The 25843-nt window shown below is 41.9% G+C and overlaps 1 protein-coding gene across 5 annotated transcripts in view; it reads right to left on the bottom strand.

The window, feature by feature from the left end:
• The window catches only part of HTT (huntingtin), a 213582-nt gene that overhangs the window by 69462 nt on the left and 118277 nt on the right, over positions 1 to 25843 (bottom strand). For all 5 annotated transcript variants that reach the window (XM_075066616.1, XM_075066618.1, XM_075066617.1 and 2 more), the window contains 7 exons: positions 25006 to 25148; positions 16705 to 16912; positions 14634 to 14775; positions 13280 to 13459; positions 11105 to 11281; positions 10726 to 10802; positions 2546 to 2684 (listed from right to left, as the gene is read on the bottom strand). In XM_075066616.1, the coding sequence (XP_074922717.1) occupies positions 2546 to 2684; positions 10726 to 10802; positions 11105 to 11281; positions 13280 to 13459; positions 14634 to 14775; positions 16705 to 16912; positions 25006 to 25148 (1066 nt within the window). The remainder of the gene's footprint in view (positions 1 to 2545; positions 2685 to 10725; positions 10803 to 11104; positions 11282 to 13279; positions 13460 to 14633; positions 14776 to 16704; positions 16913 to 25005; positions 25149 to 25843) is intronic.

Consider the following 25843-nt stretch of genomic DNA (forward strand, 5'->3'; position numbering starts at 1 on the left):
TTGGATGGAGATGTAAACGTAGGTCTCTTAGTTCCAAAGGAATTTACTCTGAGATTATGAATTAAAAGAGCAAGTGGTTGAAATCTGAACCTGGTCTTCTCAAATGGATTTGCTGGGGATAGATGTGGGTGAGATCCGAGATGATTCAAAATACCTCTTTGGGGTCACCACAAAACAGGAGCAAGCAGATTCCTCTCGGACAGGTTGAACAGACATAGTGCTGGGTTTGTAACAGTTCGTTAACTGTTTCAAGGAGAGCATCTTTCAAGGACAACATGGGAGAGAGATAGCAATGTAGGATGAGGTGAAAGAAAAACTTTGAACAGACAAATTAAATCAGTTTCATAACCCATCTGAACTGGTCCAAACAATGAGGGAAGAACCTCCATTTCCCCTACAATGAAAATGCTAAGGGTTTCACTGTGAAATCTCTTGACTCAAACTAAGCAATGAAAGGGATACAAGTATTCTCCCTGGACAATTGGATCTCAGACATATGGGGGAGAGGGGTTTCCTTTTCCTGTTTTGGGAGCTGAAGCATGCTAGATCAGTAAGTTCCTTAATAACTGTACCAAAGGTCTCTCCAAATAGCTTAATCCCTTCAAAGGGAGCTTTGACTAAGTGTTTCTGGAGGTGGAGTCTGTCCCAATTGCATATTGAGATATTATGCTTCATAATGATGGAATGTAGAAGGGAACTGATATAAGAAATAGTATTTCACACTGCATAGTCTATGGACAAAGAACGGGAGAGAGAGCAGGTATTTAAGGAAAGTTTTAAGAGCCTTGGTACCAACAACCTTTTATTTTGACAAGGCTGAAACCTGTCAAATTTATGACAAAAACCATGAAGGTGCCCATCAGATCATAGCTGCTTTGAGCACTTTGTCAGTTAAGCAGAAGTTTCATAAAACCTGCTGAGGGAATGTTCATTAAGCTCATCTACAACGTCTGTGAGTGGCTGCCCTTCGTAAGGGAATTGTTTCACTTCAGCAGAGCTAGACACAGTCACCTCAGATGACTGTAAAAGTAGAGAAACTGTCCTGTTGGATTCTATAGAGCATCTGACATATGTCTATTGGTTGAGTGGTTCTACTTAGCTTGCAAAAAAGGAATCCACCAATCTTTTTGTTGTACACTGACAGAGCTGATCTAATTTCCCTCATTTAAAATATTTTGGGGGTTTCTCAAAGATCTAGGATGGAGTGGATTTTTGACAACTAAGCTTTCCAATCCAGAGTCAAAGTTCATGTCTTCAGCCTACTTGGACTCTGAAGAGCTGGAAGAAGTTAGGAGAAAGCTCTCTATGAAGGATGTGGTATTGTATTTCCAGTAGCTCTCATGTTATTTGAAATTTCTGGAGTGGTTTCTCATATGTTCATTGGTGTAGGGTGGAAAGGGAAAAAAACAGTCAGGGTCAGAGGAGGAAAAGGAGTTTCTGAGAGATACACTCTAGAAAGGGCCATACTAAGAGAGGTTGAGGAGTCAGATGTGGACAGGATAAAGCTTGAGACCACGTAGGGCAGATCACCACTGAGGGGAAGCATGTCATCAATACTCTGGTCTAACTGAAACACAAGGAAGGTAGGGAAGGGAATCCTGGAAAAACCCAACTAAAGAGACTACCAGGTTGATGGAAGTTGCTGGGGTGAGGATCCCAAGATAGGGGAAGGTTGTTTAACTGGGAACCAAAGGAGTATAGGACTGAAGTGTTCAGGAGGTGCCTTGGCTGAGGGAACAAGGACCACTTCATTTCCCTCCCTTGCCCCTAGAGCAGAATAGTGTCCTAAACTAGACATGAAGAAAGATAGTAGGTAGACTGGCTGTGCGACACAGATGAGTGGAGCTGAACATATGCCCCACAGTGAATGGATCAGATCCTGTTGAGTAGGATGCAGTTTCAGATAAGACCAAGACATGCTAGCCTCAAGGCTGCTGGAGAATCTTGTAGGACATGAACATGGTAGGCCGATAGAGGACTGCAAAGAGTACCAGATGGTAGGCTAACGCCTAAATAAGACATCAGCTGTTGGGAGCTAGGAACTGTGTGGATTTGCTGACCCAGTGCCTAAACTAGGGACTGCACTGAGGCAAGTCCCTAGTTTGAAAGTAAACAAGACAGTAAGACAAAGACCAAAAGCACAGCTAAGGTGGTCAGAGATGAGAAAGATGGTACCTATAAGTCTCTTAAGGAACCAGTGAACCGTTCTGAAGTAGCAAATGGACAAAAACAGTCTCTTGCAAACAGACATAACATGCATCTCTTCATCAATATTACAGGCTAAAAAGTTTAAATTAAAAGAACTGCACAAAACAGTAAGTTTATCACAGTTGGATATTAATGTATGTGCGGAATATTTGGTTAAATGCAGAATTTAAGAATAGATAGCTGATATTTATTTACCACATTATTCAGATTTGTACACAGAGCAGCATATGGGGATTAAAAAAGTTTCATTTGTAGACATATTTTACTAATATAAAAGCTTGTTATAGCACAGATAGCAGATGAGTTTTCCTATGAAATATTCTAAATATGGCCTTACTTTGTCTGGAATTACATTCTCTAAGGCTGGTTGGTTTTCCCCATCCAATGGGTGTGAAGTAACCAAAGGTGAAGGGCCAGCTGTTTCTGGGGCTACTGTAAGGCGAAACCTGTCCAATAGCGAGTAAAGTCTTTGGTGTCTGAAAACAGATAAGCACATATCAGAAAATTCAAATTTTAAAAAGGAGAAAGATCCAAGAAATACAGATAAGGCACATACTCCAAATACTTTCAGAAAATAACAGTGAGTAAGAAAGAACTATTAGTTCAACATGCCAGAGAAAGTGAATTTTTCAAGTGAGCTTTACATGAGATCAAGGAGTTATACATTTAATCCAAAAATTTAATACACTATCTTCAAATCAAGTTGTCTTTAGAAGTTGGTCAGGAATAAAGAGACATTTTACTGAAAGTCATTGTTTATTTTAGATTAAATTTAATTCAGAATTGCATTACGCCTTACAGCTGCATTATGCTTTGGAGTCCCATCCCCTTCCGTCCCACAAAAAAAAGATATATATTTAAAAGAGGACGAGGACAATATGTTCTATAAATAAAGTTAACCAATACCAAAAAAAAGAATTTATTTATTTATTTATTTATTTTTTTTATAAAGAATACCTATTTTACATTATGCTACAAACATTTAATATCCCTTTGCTAGTTACCTGGTACTGATATTCCACTCATCACTAAAACTAAATTTTCCGTTTTTCTACATTGTCTTCCAGCAGCTACCTATCACAAACTAAATCTGAAGAAAGACAGTTACTCATCTTACAGTAACTGTAGTTCTTTGAGATGTACTGTCTATACATATTTTCCACTGCTAGTGCGCATGCACCCCATGAACTCAAGTTTACATTCTTTTGGCCATCATTTGTCTGTTGGGATATGTGCCCTGAGCATCCTCATGCCCTCAACCAAGGGCTTAAAGGGCAGGGCAACCTCAACTGCCCTTCAGTTCCTTTGCCAACAGGTTTTAATCTAGATTTTAGTTACTGTTGTCAAGCGATTTTAAAAAATCGCAATTAACTACGCTGTTAAACCATAATAGAATATCCTTTATTTAAATAGTTTTGGATGTTTTCCATATTTTCAAATATATTGATTTCAATTTCAACATAAAATACAAAGTGTACAGTGCTCACTTTATATTTTTTTTTTGTTATAAATATTTGCGCTGCTTTAGAGCCTACAAGTCCCCTGAGTCCTATTTCTTATTCAGCCAATCGCTCAGAGAAACAAGTTTGTTTACATGTGTAGGAGACAACGCTGCCCGCTTCTTTTTTACGTTATCTAAAAGTGAGAACAGGCATTCACATGCACTGTTGTAGCTGGCATTGCAAGATATTTACATGCCAGATGCGCTAAAGATTCATATGTCCCTTCATGCTTCAACCATCATTCCAAAGGACATACGTCCATGCTGATGATGCGTTCTGCTCAATAACTATCCAAAGCAGTGGAAACCGACTTATGTTCATTTTCATCATCTGAGCCAAATGCCACCAGCAGAAAACTTATTTTCTTTTTTGGTGGTTTGGCTTCTGCAGTTTCTGAATCGGAGTGTTGCTCTTTTAAGACATCTGAAAGCATGCTGCACACCTCATCCCTCTCAAATTTTGGAAGGCATTTCAGATTCTTAAGCCTGGGGTCGAGTGCTGTAGCTATCTTCAGCAATCTCACATTAATACCTTCTTTGCATTCGGTCAAATCTGCAGTGAAAGGTTCTTAAAGTGAACAACATGCAGGGCCACCATGAGACTATTATAATATGAAATATATGGCAGAATGTGGGTAGAACATAGAGCAGGACACATACAATACTCCCCCAAGGAATTCAGTCACAAATTTAATTAATGCATTATTTTTTAACGAGTGTCATCAGCATGGAAGCATGTCCTCTGGAATGGTGGCCAAAGCATGAAGGGTCATACAAAAGTTTATCTTATTGGCATGTAAACACCTTGCAATGCTGGCTACAAAAGTGCCATGCAAAAGCCTGTTCGCACTTTCAGGTGACACTGTAAATAAGAAGCAGGCATCATTATCTCCTGTAAATGTAAACAAAGTTGTTCAGCCAATCGCTAAGACGAATAAGAAGTAAGACTGAGTGGACTTGTAGGCTCTAAAGTTTTACATTGTTTTGGTTTTGAATGCAGTTATGTAACAAAAAAAAAAAATCAAATCTACATTTATAAGTTGCACTTTCCTGATAAAGAGATTGTACTACAGCAGAGGTTCTCAAAAGATGGCCCGTGGACCACCAATGGTCCGCGAGTTCCATTCAGGTGATAGTTCCCTCTAAGGTGCGTGCCTGGGCAGCTGCACACGAGAGAATGAAGGGCCACACACCTAATTAGTGGAGCCGCACAGCTGTGGCTCCACTAATTAGGTGCCTGAACCCTGGAAAAGACACACATGTAAGGTGAGGTGGTGGCCTTGGGGAGAATAGGGGTAGGTGGGAGGGAGCAGTGGGGTGAGTAGAGGGGGTGCGGGGAATTTGGGACATGCAGGGCTTCAGCGGCCAGAGAAAGAGGTAACTTTCCCCAGCTCCAGGGCTGTGGCTGCTGGGGAGAGACAGCCATCCTTCCCAGCCCCAGTTCAGAGGCTGCCGCCGCAGGGGAGAGAAGGTACATCTATCGCATTAGAAAGGTAAGACTACTGATACTAAAATACGAGTTGTGTGCTTCTATTTGTAGAACACAAACATTTATTTTTATTTTTTTATATAGCGGTTTTATCCAAAGCGCTTTACAGTAGTTAGCTAATGGTACAAACAACATTTGGAAAGATCAATAAGTGGTCTGCTGAGATCCTCAGCAATTTTCAAGTGGGCCTTAAAAAAAAAAAAAAAAAAAAAAAGGTTTGAGAATCACTGCACTACAGTACTTGTGTGAGGTGAACTGAAAAATACTATTTCTTTTGTTTACCATTTTTACAGTGCAAATATTTGTAATCAAAATAGTAATATAAAGTGAGCACTGTGCACTTTGTATTCTGTGTCGTAATTCAAATCAATATATTTGAAAATGTAGAATAACATCCAAGATATTTAATACATTTCAATTGGTATTCTATTGTTTAACAGTGCGATTAATTTTTTGAGTTGAGTTAATCACAGGAGTTAACTGTGATTAATTGACAGCCCTAGTTTTAAGCAGACTCAGTAGTAGCAAGGAAGAAAGGCCACAGAATATGCGTGGACAATACATCTTGATGACCCAGTTACCGTAAGGTGAATGATTTCTTCTTCTCCTTTGAGTGTTTGTCCATATATATATTCCACTGTTGGTAACTCATGAACAGTGACACAGGATCACAGAAAATGGATGACAGGAATCTATCTAAATGACTGTAAGACAGCCCTATCAAAGTGAACATCAGATCTTAATGCTTTCACTATGGAGTAATGCTGGATAAAAGTATGCACTGAACCCAAATAGCTCCCTACATATCTCTAGTACTGGAATATATTTACAAGAATCTACAGAAGTTGCTTGCATTTCTGTGGAGCTATAACTCTCACAGAAGTTCCAAGTTATTTCATAGCACATCTTAATACAAGTGGAACTACAATTCCGGAGTCTCTGTATTGATATGAGCTGACCTTTCACCGTATCCCCATGAACTATGCACAGTCTGGGGGGATTCTCTAAATGGCTTAGTTCTTGTCAGGTGGAAAGAAAATCCTAAGAACAGTTAAGGTGTAAAATTTAGCCCTCCCTTAGTTGGAATGTGGTTTTGGGAAAAAGAGGTAGGTGTATTACATGGTTTAGATGAAAGTCAGAGAGGACCTTTGGTATAAATTTCAGATTCAGACTCAGGTTACTCTCTAAGAAAAATCTTGACATTAATGCTTGTATCTTACCTACCATTTTGGCCAATGTTATTGCTTTCTGTGATTTTTTTTTAACTGCTTTTCATAAAGAAACAATGAAAAGTACAAAAAGTTAAGATACTTGTAGACTGTGTATTTCGAAATACTACACACTTCATGGATCTCCAACAGAACTATGCAACTACAAAATTTTACAACTTGCCAAAGCTGCAAGACCAATACAGAACCAATACTACACTGACATAACGTATTAGGGTAGGGTGCGGGTAACAGAAATAAAACAGAAAACACATGAATAGGGAGTTGAAGGAGTGAGGCGGCAGGGGAGGGGAAAAAGAGGGGAGGAGAAAGGTAGAAGTCTGGAGTTCTTTGAGCAATCTCAACATTTTTTATCCAACTGTATATAGAAATAGGTTCCAAATTTGTTCGATTTCATATAATCATTTCTATGGCAATAACTATCCTTTCTTTAACTGACAGCTCAGACAGATCTGAATACAATTGCTCTATGCTGGACGGAAACCTACTTTTTGTATGACCGTGCACTTGGGATTACCATTGCAGCCCTCAACAAACAAAGTCTTTGTGGAGGAGTTAAACCCAATTTAGTAGGTAAATAATCTAGGATATAATTTTTGGCTGAGATTTGGCTCCTGAAGCCGAACATTAGTTTAACTCACGCCCACCTCTTTCCACAACTACCTGATTGTTGGATAGCCTCATAATATATCCATCATTATGGGAGGTGGGGGGAAGGTTACAGAGCCAACAAACATCAGAGGATAAGGCCTTTATTTTGTCCAATGTCTGTGGCATCCAACACATTGTGAATAAATTGTTTTGTTACATCAAACATAGCCCACAGAGGCATTTTTAACATGGGGCAACATGCCCTGCCACAGGAATTCTTTTAAGGCAGTTTCTCTCAAACTGGGGTCACCGCTTGTGTAGGGAAAGCCCCTGGCGGGCCGGGCTGGTTTGTTTATTTACCCTGTCCGCAGGTCTGGCCGATCACAGCTCACACCGGCCGCGGTTTGCTGTTCCAGGCCAATGGGAGCTGCTGGAAGCGGCGTGGGTCAAGGGACTTGCTGGCCGCCGCTTCCAGCAGCTCCCATTGGCCCGCAGCGGCAAACTGCGGCCAATGGGAGCCGTGATCAGCCAGACCTGCGGATGGGGCAGGTAAACAAACAGGCCCTGCCTGCCAGGGGCTTTCCCTACACAAGTAGTGACCCCAGTTTGAGAAACACTGCTTTAAGGGCTATGATAAATCCCCTTCCCATGCCTTCAAAAAACTCCAGACTAATGAAGTTCCTTATCATTAAAAAAGTATACGTAGTGGACGTAGGCTGGAGAGGTTATGAAACATTTGTAAGGTTCCAAGTAGTTCTGGGGCCCCTGGCAACCCTACGGTATCTGGATCAAGTTGATATATTAGCAAGTATTTTAGTCCTAAGTACCGCCACTTCACTGAGGGAGGCAGATCATTACTTTTTTTTTTTTTTCCCCTAATGCTAAAGCGAAGGACAAAACTGTTATCACTGACTAACTGGGAAATCTATATGGGTCCCTATCTCAACCAGTTCTTCCAAATTATAGGTTTGTTCTCAATTTACAAGTCTGAGTTGCCTCAAATAGGAGCTTTGGCAAGACAGAAGACAAAAATGGTACTTGACAGACCAGACCCTTCATGTGGCCACCACTTTTCTTCACTGGACAAAAAGAGGAAAAACAGTTACTAACCTTTCATAACCGTTGTTCTCTGAGATGTGCTGCACATGCCCATTCCACTCTGTGTGCTCACGCCTCGCACAAAGTCACCAGAAATTTCTCTCTTAGTGGTACCCACTGAGGCAGCTCGTGCACCCTCTGCTGCCATGCACTGCTGATGCAGGTAATAAAGGACCCAAACTGACCCCAAACCCCCTCAGTTCCTTCTTTCTGAAAACTCTGATGTAGAAGGATAGAAGGGCAGGTTGCAGAAAGGACACATGAAACATCTCGAAGAACAATAGTTATGAAAGGTTAGTAACTGTTTTTTCTTCGAGTGACTGCACATGTGCATTCCACTCTTGGTGATTCCGAAGCAGTTAAATAGGCAGAGGGAATCAGAGTTCATGTACACACAGACCAGCTTGATAGTACAACTTGACCCAATTTGGCATTCCCTCTTAGTGTTGGGCAATGGTTTAATGGCAGGAGAAAGTGTGCACTGATGATCAGGGTGCTGCTTTACAAATGTGCAGGATAGTGATCTGTGCAAGGAATGACATGAAAGATGCTTGTGATCTTGTGGAGGGAGCACACAGCTAGCCAGCTGGTGAAATGGCTGCCAGATCAAAACATGCTTGCATACAAGAAGTAACCCAAGATGAAATTCTCTGAGATTGGAAGACAGTTCATTGTGTTTGCAATAGCCACAAACAGTTGGGTGGACCACCAAAATGGTCTGGTCCTGTCTATGGAAAATGCCAGTGCCCATCTAATGGCCAATGTCCACAGCTGTTGCTCATCCCTATTTGCATGTGGTTTTGGGTAAAATTCAGGAACTTCAATTAACTGATTGATATCTACAAAACAAACGGGAAACAGTACAGTGAGCAAAGAGGCTTAAAAACTGTAAATTCCAACTCATACCTACAGATGGCGAGAAAGCAATGAGAGGTAGCTACGGTCACCCTGCTTTTTATATCCTCTGTTAGAGACATGAGGACACCCAGGCTGCATGCGTGGACCGCAACAGACACTGCTGGTCAGAAAATCCAAACTCAAGTGCATTAGGCACATGCACACCAACAGTGGAATACATATGGACAAACAAACACTCATAAAAGAACTGTGTGTTTTTGTACGAAAACAAAAACAATAAATTTGCTTTGTTACCAACACGTAGGAGACATTAATCTGCACTAGCACTAAAAGTTGTTTTCTTCACTGGTCTACTTATGTTGTTCAATCAAATGTGAGTGAACCAAAACTGCTGATTTAAGTTCAGAGCCTGTCCTTATGACTGATTTCCACCAATTCTATGAAATTGACACTGACATTTTGCAGTGTTCTGTAAGCAATCTGAAGTCGCAGCTCTTACAATTCAAATAAAGTTTCAAATTAGCAGAGCTTTTAAAAAAATAAATCTATTTTCTTCATAAGAAGTTTAAACGCATAGTTCTTCTGACAGACATTCCACCTCCAAAATATGTAGAAACTAGTTTACCTTCTACTAGCTAATGCACTGAATGCTACACAAGACAAGCTTAGCAATATGAAAAAAGAATAGCTTATGGTATGTTGCAATAACAGGTCTGACCTTTTTTATCTATCTGTCAAGCAGATAATTTTTCTGGCAAACACTTTGTCCCGTAAGAAGAAATTCAAAAATTGTCTCCAAATGTACTCAAATAGAGACAATCCTGGCAGAAAGCACATCATTGATAATACTGGTCATGAGCCTCTTACAAACCTTTTCAAAATTCAACTTAGACATTTCTTGCTCTTAATATTGCTTTTGGACTTTTGTTACTATCATCAATAAAAAGTCTATACCACAAGTTATGTTGGGAGTTGTATGATGGAACAAGTCTTGTTAACTAAGCTTATCCCAATGCAGGCACGAGATGACAATATTAAATTCTTTTTACCAAACCATTTTCCACAGTCTTGAGCCTTAAATTCTTTCCTCCCCACCACGTCTTTCCCCCAGGATATAATAAACCCCTACTGAAGGCAACAGGGTTATTCTTAACCAGTAGTTGTGAGGAGCCAGGTGAATCAGGATCCTGACCTTTACAAGGCTGTCTCAAAAAAACCAATAGTAACAGTTTGAATCCTTCTACACAAGCAAGATTAAACTGTGCTATAAAATAGGTGGGAGACTACCTGTGATAACATGACCTGGACTTGGTCTGAACTATTTGTCTTCGAAATACTCTATGAAAATTAAAATCACTATTAAAAATTTAGAGTCTTTTCCAAGAATGTAGAGTCTTATAGAGGGTTTCCTCCCCCCTACTCCCATTATAGCCAGCCAGCAGAAGATATCCTTGCAATCTCCAGGTAGCATTGTTGTTTTAAAATTCATCTACACTAAAAATTCTACTCTGTCAAGGCAACTAGTTATAAAATGGTTGTTCCTGATAGAGATACCATATGGTTTCCATCTTGCAGTACAGAAAGGGCATAATCATGTTTTAATTGGGTACTCAAGTCATGGCAAATCTTTGCATGCCTCCACTTTTATAGACATAACTTTAAAAAGCAGTGTCACCTCATTAAAAACATGCATGGTTTGCACTTATTACATACCATGTTATGACAAAAGTGACCTATTACTAATATTTTACCTTGGTGCTAATCCACTGTTTTGAAGATATTCCTGAATTCTATCCAGTTCTTCAACTGGTAACTGAGAAACGCTGTTCTGTAGAAAACAGTGACAAAACAATAGACATGAAGCACCAACATGAATAAAACCATTCATATGTATTTTAACAAACTAAGAAGAGCAAATAAGAATTATTAAACAATCTGGAGACCAGAACACAGGATGAAACTGAATCACTCAGACATGCATGCTAAACACAAAGTGACATTCTGTTTTTCACTCGTCACTAAACATCACGGTCAAGTAATTAAAATGTGCTTTAACTTAAATCGCATTCAATTATTTGCTAGTATTAGCAACTCTAATTTAGAGACAGGTATATTTACTTTTATCCCTACCTGTAAAGTTGCAGCCAAAAGCATTTCTACTCGACGACAAGCAAGTGTGTCAACCATGCGAGCCAGCACACGGAATGGAGTGCACAAAAGTTTATCCACATACAGCATTAACACAGCACCAGACTGGCTGAGATGAATGCCCTCTAAGCATTGCAGGGTCTTCTTTAGTGTTGTTGGCTAAATAGTAGAAAAACAATTGTTACATTTTTTCTCATCTTTTTATTTTGTACTGTAACACAGTTAAATAGAAAAGGTGCTGGAACAGACAGACAGACCATGCTAAACAAGCAACTGGTTCCAATGCCTAAGAGCTTATAGAGTAAAGTAACAGTGGTTACAAAGACAGCACAGCAGACGACTAACTGAATATTGTGTAAAAATTACTATTTAAACAGGTTTGAGGCCAGGTGGGTTTTTAATTTTTTTTTTAATTTAAGGAAGTGCAGAACAAGGGTTGGTGAGCAGTAATTGGGGTGCTGTTCAATTGTACAAAGCAGCTATAAAGAAGACATGAAGTCTGAAGTGATGAATGAACAAAACGTGTGATTAGAAGTAGCATAGAATTTAGGGAGCAAGAGTTAGTGTAGTAATAGGAGAAACTGAAGACAGAGGGTCTGAAGTGGAATTAAAGAGCTCTGGAAGTGACAGACAGCTTGAATTTAAGGCGAAAAGGAAATGAAGCAGACCTTAAAAGGAGCACTGAAAAAGGAAAATAGCATCTGCAGAGATTTTCAGGATGAGAGACAACAAAAGGCATGTTTAATCATGGAAAGGATAATGCCTGTGCAGAGGTAGAGAAGGGAGGTAAGAAAATGAGAATAATAGGCGTGAGAAGGAGAGCATAGTGGCAGATAATGTGGTTGATAAAGAACAGAAGGGATACTTCAGCACTAGAGATTTGAATGAGGGGATGCAGAGAAAGAGAAGGTAAGTGTTCACTGTTTATTTTAATTTTCAAGCAGTTTGTGAAAAGTCTTGTAAAACAGCTTGTAAATTAAAGCATGGTTGTCACAAACCTAAACTTTCAAAAGAGAAACTTTAGTGAATTAATCTATCTTAAAATAAGTTTAGTATTGTTTAGTTCCCTCCACTCCCAAATATATGCACTTTAACCTATTTTCTAAGAAGTCTTCCCCTGCTTGTGACTTCAAATAGATGAATAACCAAACAAGGGAAACAGCAACAAGTTCACAAATCTTCATGGAGAATGCACAGCCCATTAGTGTAGGATTAGGGAAGAGGGCACAAACCAGGATTGTTCTTTTATTACTCTTTAGTCTTGTTAGGGTCAACATGGAGGTGAACTGAATCCTACTTGTTCTTAGGCATCAGCAGCAGAATTGTCTACTAACTTCCAAACATCTGTACACAGCCACTGAAGGCAAAAGTGCTGCAAAAATGTCACCAAGGACTTAATTTGCAGAATTTTATTACTTGTGATGATGCACAGGAAGGAAGGAATGTAGATTGACTGACCCCAGTTGAATTTATTGGACTGGCAGTTGGGGAAAAAAAGGTTTTAGTACTTTCCATAGCAAATATGCTCAAATTATGAAACAAACATGGATGCTTTTTACAGGGTTACTTCTACAGCTTTTAATTAGTGTGTTTTCAATTCAGGAATACAATTTGTAGCTAATATGCAACATCAGTACAGGGGCTCCTAAAAGAAAAACAGGATTCATATTGCATTTATGATTTGATTAATCTATAACACAGCAACTGACAAGGTATGTTTGCACTCTGTGGGGCAATAGAAAGGCTGTGAAGATGAAAGACTGAGTTTGTGAATAGAGGGGCTTGGAATCATAAATTAATTTCTCTCCAAAGGGTTGTAAGCATGTGAGGAAGTGGACACAAAGTTTTTAGTTATCCAGTGTTTAGAATTTCTTTTTATTTAGTATTAGTTAGTTTATTTAGTTAGTATTAGCTTGTAGGCTCTTTGGGGAGAATCACATCTACCTACTTGTGTCTCTGAACAGCACTAAGCACAATGTAGTTCAGATGCTAAGAGCTGTCTTTTGGCACCAGTGTATTACATATAATAAGTTATGCACCAACAACACATTTAGTGCTATAAAAGACCCAGAAAGGAAAAAGCATTCAAAGTATTTCCAAATACAGTTAACAAGAAGAGCCTTTTAATAATGAAGTTTAGGCCTAAGTCAAACTTACAGTTGCAAGGTTCTCACACCGAGACTGAATAGCCTGGATGAAGAGACCACTGGCTGCTGAATTCCTATGAACAGCACTAATAAAGTCTTGTACAGGAGGCTCATGAGACAGATTAATCAGATCTTGAACATGATTCACTATAAGCCATGTCAAGTGTTCTGAATCATGTAGGTTTTGACACTATGGAGAGAAAAGGTAAAATGGATTCCATAATTCTAAAATTACCAACATTACTACCCACATATGCATTTCATTACTAAAAGAACAGCAGAAACAATGCAATACTAATTATACACACTGAAAAGCAAGTAATTTTTGTTGGAAAAACTGAACCACATTGTGTTAAAAATATTCTGTTTACTAGTGTGCACATTTTATTTCCTTCTGAGCTTTATTACTATGATCGTTTGCATAACAACCTGATCTTTTCTTTCAACTGTTGCAAATGCACCTGAAGTCATAATCCTCTATTTGCAACAAATTGTTTCAACATCCATTAAGTCGTAATCATAAAGACGATGAATACTGGTAGAGAACAACTTGAAAGAACTAGTAAACTCAAAGACTCTGCTTTTATGCAACATTTTTAGTAATAATGAATGATAGATACACATTCAATATATATCAGAATTGTTTCTGCAAAGGCTCAATGTTTGTCTGTAGTTTGTTTCCTTTTGAAGTGAATGCCCCATATCTTTCGTTGCAGCTGAACTATTTATGCCTTCTGCAGTTAATGTTTCTCACCTGAGGCAGAACAATCTGTTGGAAAGTGTGCTAACATCAGTAGAGAGACTGACTCCTGTAATGCTGTGTTTCAGAGGCTATGAAGTCTGAAGCCATGAGAGTTACCCTATTTCTTAGAGCCTGAACAGAACTGGGGAATGCAGTAGCAGAGTTAATATATATATATAGGAAGGTTTAAGGTGAAGAGAGTTTATTCTAATTATGACATGCAGAAACACTCAGTCTCAGAGGGTCTAAACTTTTATAAGCTTCTTAGTAGTCTCCTGAGATCACATATGTAAGAATACAACATTCAAGACATTACTGTTATTTACAAAGAATAATTCTGTAGACAACTAAGATTCAGTGTAGAGAGAATACTTAGGATAATGCATAAGTATCTAAAATAATCACACTAATAAGATAAAAGGAGCATCCACTTTCAGAAGTGAAAATTGATATATAAAAATTCCATGCAGTTCCCCCTGGAAGTAAATATGACTAAGATCTCTCATTTTTCCCTTATTGTGATCTACATTTAAAATAATCTCACACTGTACCTCAAAGATAAAGTACCCAAGCAAAATCCCCAAAACACTTATAGGTTTAAAATTCACAGTTCTAAACTTACAACATAGTCACAAAAAAGAATGAGTGCTCCTCTTCGTACTATCTCTCGATTGCACATGCCAAATTTGGATTCCGAATCAAATTCATCACTGTCTCCGGATATCTGAGGGCTCAGCAATTTAGTACTGGAAAGACTGTGCCTCCTGCAAGAAAAACATGTTTTATTGCTAATATTTCACTTAAAGTAGATACTCAATTTTCATTTTAAAAGGAACCCATTTTAAGCATTCCTCAGTATGAATTGCTTTGTCATTAGTTCTTTAGTCTCTTGTGGAGTGTTATGAATTACATCTCATCACCTAGGCTAAGATTTTGTCATGGTTATTTTTAGTAAAAGTCACGGACTGGTCACGGGCAATAATCATAAATTCACAGATATTGTGACCCATCTGTGACATTTGCTGCTGCCGTGCTGGTTTTCCCCACCACCATGATGGTGGGGAGCTATGGGGTTTCCCCCTCTGCCCATGGCAGCTGGAAGCTGTAGGGGGCCCCACCTCTGCCCACAATGGCTGGGAGCTGCAGGGTGACCATATTTCCCAAAGAGAAAACATGACACCCCCAGCCGCTCGCCTGAGGTGTCCCCCTCCCCCCACACTTCCAGTGGCCCCTCCACCCGTCCTTACTAGGCTATCGCCCGTCGCTGGAACCCTGAAGAGGGCCCCTTCAGGAATCCGTCACCTGTCACGGGAACCTTGCATGGGACCCCCGGCGCTGGAACCCTGCCAGGGCCCTGCTAGCTGACAGCTCCAGAGTCCCGCAACCACTGGGACTGAATCAGAGAATGTCATGGAGATCTCTGAAAGTCACAGATTCCATGACTTCTGTGACCTCCGTGACATAAACGTAGCCTTACTCATCACCCCTCTTGTTCAATACGTATTAAAAGCGGCTGACAGAAGTGCCTGCAAGGAGACATGGGCTACAGAGCCTTCCATGTAATGATAAAACCCAGCACTTCTCTCCATGCAGCTACAGTGATACAACATCTAATCCAGTGTTGGGCTAAGACAGACACCCAATCCAGATAAAAGGGAGTTGATGCTGGTGAACTTGGGGAAACAACAGGAAGAACTGACAGAAGTTCTATTAGCCCCCTAATAGAGGGGAGGGATAGCTCAGTGGTTTGAGCATTGGCCTGCTAAACCCAGGGTTGTGAGTTCAATCCTTGAGGGGGCCATTTAGGGATATGGGGTAAAAATCTGTCTGGGGATTGGTCCTGCTTTGAGCAGGGGTTGGACTAGATGACCTCCTGAGGTCCCTTCCAACCCTGATATTCTATGATTCTTAACTGATATTGTATGTCCCACTGCTTGTTATTCAATTTTGTAATTTGCTTCTTTCACACAATCAAGCTGCAGCTAGGGCCAAGACCACTTTTTCTAATCTAGATCTGACTATGTTTGAGGTCTTTTCTTTCAGTTACAGATCTCACAACTGTCATCCATTGTCACTCAGAGTCTAGACAACGCAATGCTTGCACTCTGTCTATCAGATACTATATTTTAAGACCCTTTGGAAAACAGACCATTTCAAAAGAGAGGATTTGTTATGCAATGAACAGATCTTTTCATGCTCCATGTGAACAGATCTTTTCATACTCTATGAACTGCACTTGTTGTGTAGCAGCTGGAGGGTGAAATAAGATGTTGATATTGACCTATAAAGCCACAAGCATTCTCGGATCTGATAAGACAGCCCTTTCCCCTACGTAGTATTTCCACAGTTGTAATCAGAGGCACCCAAGATGGAACCCCCTCCCTTTAAAAGGGGAGAGAACAACTGGCAGGGAGTTCTACCTGATGTGCCATCAAGTGTGGAATACACTCTCTTGGTCTAAAGTAGTCAGACTTTACTGACCTCAAACACTGCAAAGATGGTACACACTCCTTTACAAATACAATAATTTCTTTAAGTGGTTCTAAAGCATATAGTACTCAAATTCTTAACAGCTGAGAAATTCATATAAGCTACATTAAAGAAGTCTTTTAATTAACTGTAGAAATTAAAAATCAGTATGACAGACAGTCTTATTATAGCATACCCTTAGTTCATATTAAAAACAGCCTTACTTTGGTGTTTGATGCAGCTCCGACCACCAGCTGTAGTTAGTGTAATTGACAAGAAGTAGGATTTGACACCAGAGGAGCACTAAAGAAGGGTGTGTGCGAATCATGAACTGAACAAGACCACTCAGACTCTCAAGGGTATAAAAACTACCATCAGATCCATCTCCTGTAAAAAGCCTGCTGGCAGCAGCTGTGATTCTTCTGAACATCCCTGAAAACAAACACACATACATTAAGGGGAACCATTTATGCTACCATTTGTACTGAGAATTTTTAAAAAACCCTCATCGGTTACACAGCATTTAGAAAATTGAAACTGCTTCATTTACAACCAAGCAACCTAACCCTCAGCGTTCCTGAGGGACACCTAAAATAAATTAGATTTTCCCCATTTATAAATGGGGATATAGAAGCAGAAATATTAAAATGACTGTCCAGGGTCACAGGGCAAACCAATGACAAGAACTGGAATTAAACTGAGGACTTCTTGGCTCTCAGCCTCAGATCCCATCCTCTAGACCTGTCTAAAAACATAACACTAAAGTAATTAAATCATACCACAGATGTACATCTTAGTTATAGTAAACATTATAAAAGTCACATGTATCAATATTTTATTCTTCCTGAAATTGTTGATTAGCCAGGGTGCATTATTTGTAGTGAGGTAGTACGCAGAGGTCCCAATCAAAATCAGAACCTCACTGTGTTAGATACTATACTTACAAAGGATGATAGAATGCAGGCTCCTTTGGGTTGGGACTAAAGTGGGAGGTTGGTAGACTTCTCCGCCTAGATAGCTATTGAAGGTGTTCCGCAGGCTACACCTATACTACAAGTGATTCAGCAGCAAAGCTGAAGTGTCGCAGCTATGCCACTGTACCATTGTAGCATAGACACTCCTTATAGCAAAAGAAAAGGGTTTTCCATTGCTGCAGTAAATTCAGCCCCTGGAGAGGTGACAGGTAGGTTGATGGAAGAATTTGTCCATTCTTTTGGAGTCAGTATTGGAGCTTAGGTCGGCTTAACTATATCTCTCAAGCGTTTGAATTTTTCATATCCTTGAGTGATGTAGCTAGGTCAGTCTGTTTCAGATGCAGACCAGGCCTCAGATAATCAGTTGTAATAATGCAGTGGCTACAGGACTTGGATGTAAAGCTTTGTGCAACAAGCAAAACTATTAAATGAGGGGGAAAAATCTCTGCTCTGTATGCTGAGCAATGGTCTGCAGATGGAAGCAGTTGTGGCAGAGCTCTCCTTCTGTGACCTCCTGTCCTTCAGCTTGCTCCTTTTATCCCTTTTGCCACAACTGGGGAAGGGGAATAAATATATGAGAGGAGCTCAGAGAACAACTATTCATGTAACAAAGCCCCTTTGGTACTCAAACAGAGAAGAGTGGGGGGAGGGGAATCGATTTCTTATAGCTGCTGCAGAATCAACTATAAATTCTAGAATAGCAATGGATAACAAAGGAGCTTTGCAGTGCTGCTCTGTTTGCATGGTCAGAATCAGAGCACCAGAGTGAAGCCGTAAAGGCCATAGGCCAAGTCCCAGAGCCACGTGGACAAGTCTCAGCTGCCTCCGGTATTTGGAGGAAGAAAGGAACAGTGCAAATGTCTCACAAGGGGATGATATCAGAATCCAGAAATGCATGTTGTACTTACTTTCTATTAGTAATATCATCCCCGAACTACTACCAACCCATTTTAGGTACTTGCATGTGTAGTAAGTGTGACATCTAGTGACTGGACATGGTGATGCACATAGCTATTAAAGCTATCTACCTTAGCTTTGTCCTCTATTTATCCTATCTATTTACAATAATCTACTGAAAGCTTGAAACTGTAATCTGTTAGTTTCAGTAGTACTCACAGTATGTCAACAGCTACACACAAAGAAAAACACATTTCTGCACTCCCGAAGAGCTCACATTCTGAACCAATATAGTACAGAGGCTATGGAAAAGGGGTAAGGGCAATATCTGTCTACACCACAATACGTAAGTTTGACAGTACATTTTTATATTCCCAGACAACCTATATTAAAATGCAGCTAAGTATATACGTCAGCAACTTAAGGGTAAAAAAAATTACAGGGTTGTGATAATTACAACAAAAACAAGCTTTACAAACCTGGGAAATTCAGGGTTAAGGTTAAACTTAGGATAATTCTAAATCTATGAAGTCATGAAAGTGCATAGTTAAGGCATACAAATAACCTACATACCACCCTAAAGTGGCAACCTACGATAAACATACTGTTATTAGTGCAGAATAGTGTGGTCCTAGATGAAACTGATCCTTGATATTATGTATTAGATTTTTTCATTTCTCTCTCATGGTGTCACTAAAGAGCAGAATAAAGATTTCTTGCAGGCCTTAACAGCATTTCCACTGAGCAATACATTATATATATAATTGTTCAGTTTTATAAACGTTTGTTTCAATTATTATTTTACTGATGAAAATGAACCATCATTAAATATAAAGAATAAATAACATTTTTAGTTGGAATAAGCAGTAAGTGAGGGGTGGAGAGAATAAAATTGCCTCATGGGGCCAGGGAATAGGACTCTGCTATGGGACATGGAAATGGAGGCCACTATTTTGAAAAAATCTTGGAAGTGATTAAAGTCATCCGCAGTGGTTGGAGGTGGAGGGCATAACTGTCTTGTCCAGTGAGGAGGATGAATTATTGTTGGCTGGTGAGGTGTTAGGAGCAGTGTCCTCTTCCTGCTCTGCCATGAGTTCATCCCTTGTCTCAGTAGCTACGGTCTCCAAGGGTGGAGGCAGGGATCCAGCATCTTCCCTATATGGGCTGGGCACCTGCTGTAGTGCCTTCTGTAAGACCTCCAGGCATCCTAGTATGGCCGGTGCCCAGTGAAGGTCATGGGTGGTCCCATATGTGGACTGTGATATTAATGGTCCAGCTGCCATAAGTGTTCTGATAACGGAGGAATAGTGAGGGGAGAATACCCCTTCAAGCTCCTCATCTTCATCGCTCAAGAATGGTGGTGCTATTGGAGATAACTGTTGCTCCAGTACCAACGGCCCCAGTGAGACATGGGTGCCCAAAAGAGGGAACTCCACAGTCAAGGAGACCAACAGATCCTTCTGGTGCAGAGAGCTCCCTTGCCGAAGAGTGAGGTGCCAATTGTATCAGGAGTGCAGTCTGTCGGCTTTGTTGTGCTAGTAGCATTTCGCTGCAGCATCGTCATCAGAGCAGTTGTTGGTGCCGTCTCCTTTAGCACTGTAGATGGTGCAGTGGTGGAGCGGGGCAGCTTAGAGCCCTTATACTCCGCAGCAGAGCGCTGGGTTCCGGCAGCAGCTGCCGTGCAGGTGGTGCCCAGAGTATTAAAAGTAAGGCTCAGTGTTTGTCACAGAGGTCATGGATTCTGTGACTTTCCATGACTTCTGCAGCAGCCCATGTAGCTGGCCCAGCAGCTGCCTGAGCAGCTCGGGCAGTCTCTGGGCCAATCGCACCAGCTGCTGTTAGGGCAGTCTCCGGTGCCCTTGACCTTAGCAGCAGGACTTTGAGTGTGGAGGGGGATCATGGCTGGGGACTGAGGTGCAGGGCAGTGCTTATCTGGGGGGGCTCTCTGGAAGAGCGACAAGAACTCCCCTCCCGCAGCTCCTAGCTCCACGTGCTGCCTTTGCGCAGGCACCTCTGCCACAGCTTCCACTGGCTGCAGTTCCCAGCCAATGGGAGCTGCAGAACCGGGGCTTGGAGCAGCTAGGAGCTGGAGGTTGCAACTTCCCAGGAGCCGGGTAGGGGACCTGCCCCAGTCCCCAATCCCCTCTCTCCTCAAGCCCCCACAAAGTTTTAGTCAGGGTCTACAGTAAAAATCATGGAGAGGTCACGGGCCGTGAATTTTTTTTTTTTTTTACTGCCCATAAACTGTCCATGACTTTTACTAAAACACACCCGTGACTAAAATGCAGCCTTAGTCATAAGTGCTGAACTGCGGTGCGGCCGGCACCGATGACAGCGATTTGGCTAGGGACCATTTTCTGCTGGTCTGCTCTCTATGAGGTGAAGAGTATGTTCCTTTTTCATCCGGCAAACACTAAAAGCTCTCTGGCAGGCAAAGAATTGTATAAAGTTTTATGACAGTTGTTAATCTAAGAAATTCGAAATAAAAAATACAATATAAACGTTTTCTTTTCTGAACACCACCTTCGGTGACATTATTGGCCCACTGGGAGGATTTGAGGACTGACACTGGCCCTAAGATAAATTGAGTTTGAGACTCCTGGGGAAGGTGAGAGGAAATCCAACCCAAGAGTAACAATGCACACTGGATTTCTCAACTGGAGCTCTTTTGTACATTTAAAAGTACAATGTTTAACAAATGAAAGGTCACCAGTTATAGTCTGCTCTGCTAAAAGGGTAGAGTCTGAAAACAGGTCTTGAAGCTGCGTATACAATAAAAAGTCTAAAGGAAAAGAAAGACTTTGGGTTCTGACATGGACACAAGCTTGTGAGAAGAACACATTTATATGCAGCCAATATTCTCAACCTAAACAGATTTTAAACTCATTAAACATCCACCCCTGCTCCCATCACACCCTCCGTTCTGGTGAAGAATCGTTATGTGGCGCTGGAGATGAGGGAGGAGGAGGAGGAAGCGAAGCCATGCACCCCTGAGGCTGAGAGGATCCCATCTACCACACCCAGGAGGAAACGTAGGGTTGTGGTGATTGGAGACTCGATGCTGAGGGGGACGGAGCCCCATTGGTTGCCCTGACAAGGCCTCTCGGGAGGGATGCTGCCTGCCGGGGCCCGAATCCGAGACGTTACGAGGAATTGTCGAGATCGCCGCCCCACTGACTACTACCCCATGCTACTCATCCAGTGGGACCAATGATACTGCGAGAGGTGATCCTCAGCAGATCAAAGGTGACTACAGGGCTCTGGGAGCACGGGTGAAGGGGTTCGGTGCTACGGTGGTGTTCTCCTCGATTCTTCCGGTCGGTAGGGGCCTAGACAGAGACAGATGCATCCTGGAGGTGAATGCCTGCTTGGCGGAGATGGTGTCGTCAGGAGGCTTTGGCTTCCTCGACACGGACTACTGTTCCAGGAAGGAGACTGCTAGGCAGAGATGGACTCCACCTGTTCAAGAAGGGAAGAGCATTTTTGGACGTCGACTGGCTAACCTAGTGAGGAGGGCTCTAAACTAGGTCGACGGGGGAAGGACAAAGCTCACAGGTAAGTTTCAAAGAGGGAACCTGGAGGAAGGATGGAACTTGGGGAATGCGGGGTTTGTAATGCAGGGAGAAGAGAAAGTAATCGGAACTGGGAGGCGGGGGAATCAAAAATCATTGCCTTAAGTGTCCTGATGAAGCCCTATATCTGAGGTATGTAGGAAAAGAGACACACAGGAGACAATTCAAGGAGGAGGATGCAACGGGGAAATAAGCACAGAAAGTAGGGCAGTTGGCTGAATTTTTAAAGTGCGTGTACACAAATACGAGGAGCCTGGGAAACAAGAAGGAAGTTAGTCGTACTGGCACAGAGCAGGGAATTACGATGTTATTGGCATAACAGAGACATGGTGGCATGCTCGCATCCTGGAGCACTGCCATGGATGTGATAAGCTGTTCAGGAAGGATAGGCAGGAGGCGAAGAGGGGGAGGATAGCGCTGTATGTAAAAGAGCTGTATGAATGCTCAGAGCTCCACTACGAAACTGGAAATGAGCCAGTTGAAAGTCTTTGGGTTAAATTTAGAGGGAATGTCACAAGGGGGATGTTATGGTGGGTGTCTGCTACAGACCACCAGACCAGAAAGAAGAGGTGGATGAGGCTTTTTCAGACAACTAGCAGAAGTCTGTAGATCACAGGCCCTGGTTCTCATGGGGATTTCAATTTCCTGATATCTGCTGGAGAGAATACAGCAGTGCACAGGCAATCCAGGAAGTTTTTGGAGATCGCTGAGGACAACTTCCTGGTACAAATGCTGGGGGACAACGAGGGGCTTGCGCCTCTCGACCTTCCTGCTCGCAAACAGAGAAGAGTTGATCAGGGAAGTAAGGGTAAACGGCAACCTGGGCAGCAGTGATCATGACATGGTAGAGTTCAGAACCCTGGTCAAAGGAAGGAAGGAGAGAAGCAGAACGCAAACCTGGATTTTAGAAAGCGGATTTCAGCTCCCTTAGAGAAATGAGTGGCAGGATTCCTGAGATGAACTGAAGGGGATGGGTGTCCAGGAGAGCTGCAGTTTTTTAAAGAAACCATGCTCAGAGCACAGGAAATACCATACCGATGTGCGAGAACAGCAAGCGTAGAAAGTGCCAGCATGGCTTAGCAGGCAATCACGTGGTAAGCTGAAGCAAAAGAAGGAAGCTTACAAAAAATGGAAGCTTGGACAGATGACTGGGGAGGCATATAGATTATTGGCTCGGGCCTGCAGCGAACGAATCAGAAAGGCCAAAGGGCAATTTGCGTGAAACTAGCAAGGGATGTGAAGTAATAGGAATGGGTTTTACCAGTATTGTAAGCAACAGAAGAGGATTAGGGATGGGTTAGGTCCCTTACTCAAGCGGCAGGTTCCTTCGTTGGAGATATGGAAAAGGCTGAAAAGTACTATTCCTTCCTTCACTTCAGTCTTTACGGGCCGGCATCAACTCCAGACTATACCACGTGGCTGGGGAACCAGAGAGGAGAGGAGGAGCGCAGCCCACGTGTGATAGAGGGTTCAGGTTAGGACTAACTTAAGTCTATGGGACGGACGAACTGCATCCGAGGTGTCTGAGGGAGTTAGCTGAATGTGATTGCAGGCCGTGACCTTTATCTCTTTGAAATTCCGTGAACAGCGAGAGGTCCAGAGGACTGGAGACAAGCCAAGTATAGTACCCATCTTTAAGGAAGGGAAAAGGAGGCTCCATGGGGAACTACAGACCAAATCAGTTCCCTCACATCCTGGTAAAATCATGGAGCAGGTGCTGAAGGAATCCATCCTCAACACTTGAGGAAACAAAGGTTGATCAGAAGCGTCAGCATGGATTCACCAGGGTAAAATCATGCCTGACAACCTGATTGCTTTCTCATGATGAGATGACTGGACTTGTGATGAGGGCAAGTGTTGATGTTGTATACCTTACTTTAGTAAGGCTTTTGAAACGGTTTCCCACAGCATTTCAGTCAGCAAATAAGGAAGTATGGGTTGGGAGGAATGGCACTGTGAAGTGGACAGAAGAAACTGGCTGGAATCAACGGGCTCAGCGGGAGGTATCAATGGCACACTCTCTAGATTGGCAACACCGTACAGTGGTGTGCCCCCAGGTGTCTGCTTGGGGGCCCGTTCCTATTCAATGATCTTCTTAATGATCTTGCTGAGGATTAGATTGCACATTAAGTAAATTTGCAGATGACACCAAGCTGGGGGCGAGTGGTGGACACGCTGGAGGGCGGGATAGGGATCAGGGAGACTTATACAATGGAGAAGTTGGGCCACAAGAAACCTCATTGAAGTTCAACAAGGACAAGTGCAAAGTCCTGCACTTAGGACAGAAAAACCATAGCATGCTACAGGGCTGGGACATGTTTGGCTCAGTAGCAGTGCTGAGAAAGTATCTTGGGGTTACAGTAGCATGGGAAAGGTTGAACTGAGGCCTACAGTGTGCTCTATGTAGCCAAAAGTGCTAAGAGTACTGGGCTGTATTAGTAGGGAGTTGTTGCCCCAGCAATCGAGGGGGATGTGATTATTCCCCTCTATTCGGCCCTGTGAGGCGATCTGGAATTTGTTCCAGTTTTGGGTTGTGACACTACAAAGAAGGACCTGAACATTGGCGAGAGTCCAGCGCGGGCAAACAAATATTAGAGGACTAGAGTACCATGACCTTATGAGAGAACTGAAGGGAACTAGGTTATTTATGCTGCAAGAGAGCAGACTGAAGGTGGGATTGGATAGGCACTCAACTACTTGAAGGGGTGCTCCAAGGAGGAGGGGAGCTAGGCTGTTCTTCAGTGGTGACGAGAGGACAGGAACAAGGGCAATGGTTTGAGTTGCGTTGCGGGAAGTCGAGGCTGGATATTAGAAAAACTTTCTGACTAGGAGAGTGGTAAGTTACATGGAATGGGTACCTAGGGAGGTGAGAATCTCCATCTTTAGAGATATTAGGTCTGGCTTCGACGCACCCTGGCTGGGATTATTTAGGGAAAGTGGTCCTGCCTTTAGCAGGGGGTTGGACTAGATGACCTCATGAGGTCCCTTCCAACCTTTTGATTCTATGATTCTATGATTCAGAACTGAAAAGAACTCTTTTATTGTCATCATGGCACAACACAACTCATTTTGAGACTATTACCTGATTTGAAGATATGTATTAAACACATAAGCAATGTGCCCAACTCTTGGCAATAGAAAGTGTGCTGCTGTTCATTCATGTCCACTTTCAACTGTTTTGTAGCAATGTCTTCCAACAGAATGCCCACTAATTGTAACAAGAACCTAAAAAAAATCCCACACAACAGAGTCAGGAAAATAAACACATCAGCTTATTTCCTATCTGTCCCAACCAAGGTTTTTACTACTGAGTTAACAGGTTTCAGCAGGATGACCTGAACCAAATACAATCCTGTTTAACAGTGCCTCACTTTAAAACTTCCCCCTTAAAGTTCTTCTTGCTGCCTCTACCACAAGGAAAAGAATCTCAGCTCCAGCTTTCACCCATTGTCTAGCGTAAAAATTGATTAAAGCAGAGTATTTGCAATGTGTTTAAGGGTCCAGGTCTCAGTTATACAAAACCTCATCTGCCATCAAATCAGAGATGGTCACTGTTTCATTAATCACCATCCTTGCAATCAACATGAGTCAAACACCTAGAACCCTACCCAATGTGCTATATCTTTCCAAGGGACTAAGCCACCCACAACAGGCTTCCACCTTACACAAAATCTTTCCCATCCACCATCACAGACAAGACAGACCCCAAGTCTTCATAACCAAAAAGACTCCTCTTTCTCTATCAGCTATACATATTAAAGGGGGGAGGGATAGCTCAGTGGTTTGAGCATTGGCCTGCTACACCCAGGGTAGTGAGGTCAATCCTTGAGGGGGCCATTGAGGGAACTGGGGTAAAAATCTGTTGGGGGACTGGTCCTGCTTTGAGCAGGGGGTTGGACTAGATGACTATGATTCTATGA

This window comes from Chelonoidis abingdonii, chromosome 5 (assembly GCF_003597395.2).
Source record: "Chelonoidis abingdonii isolate Lonesome George chromosome 5, CheloAbing_2.0, whole genome shotgun sequence".
In the NCBI taxonomy this organism is placed as follows: domain Eukaryota; kingdom Metazoa; phylum Chordata; order Testudines; family Testudinidae; genus Chelonoidis; species Chelonoidis abingdonii.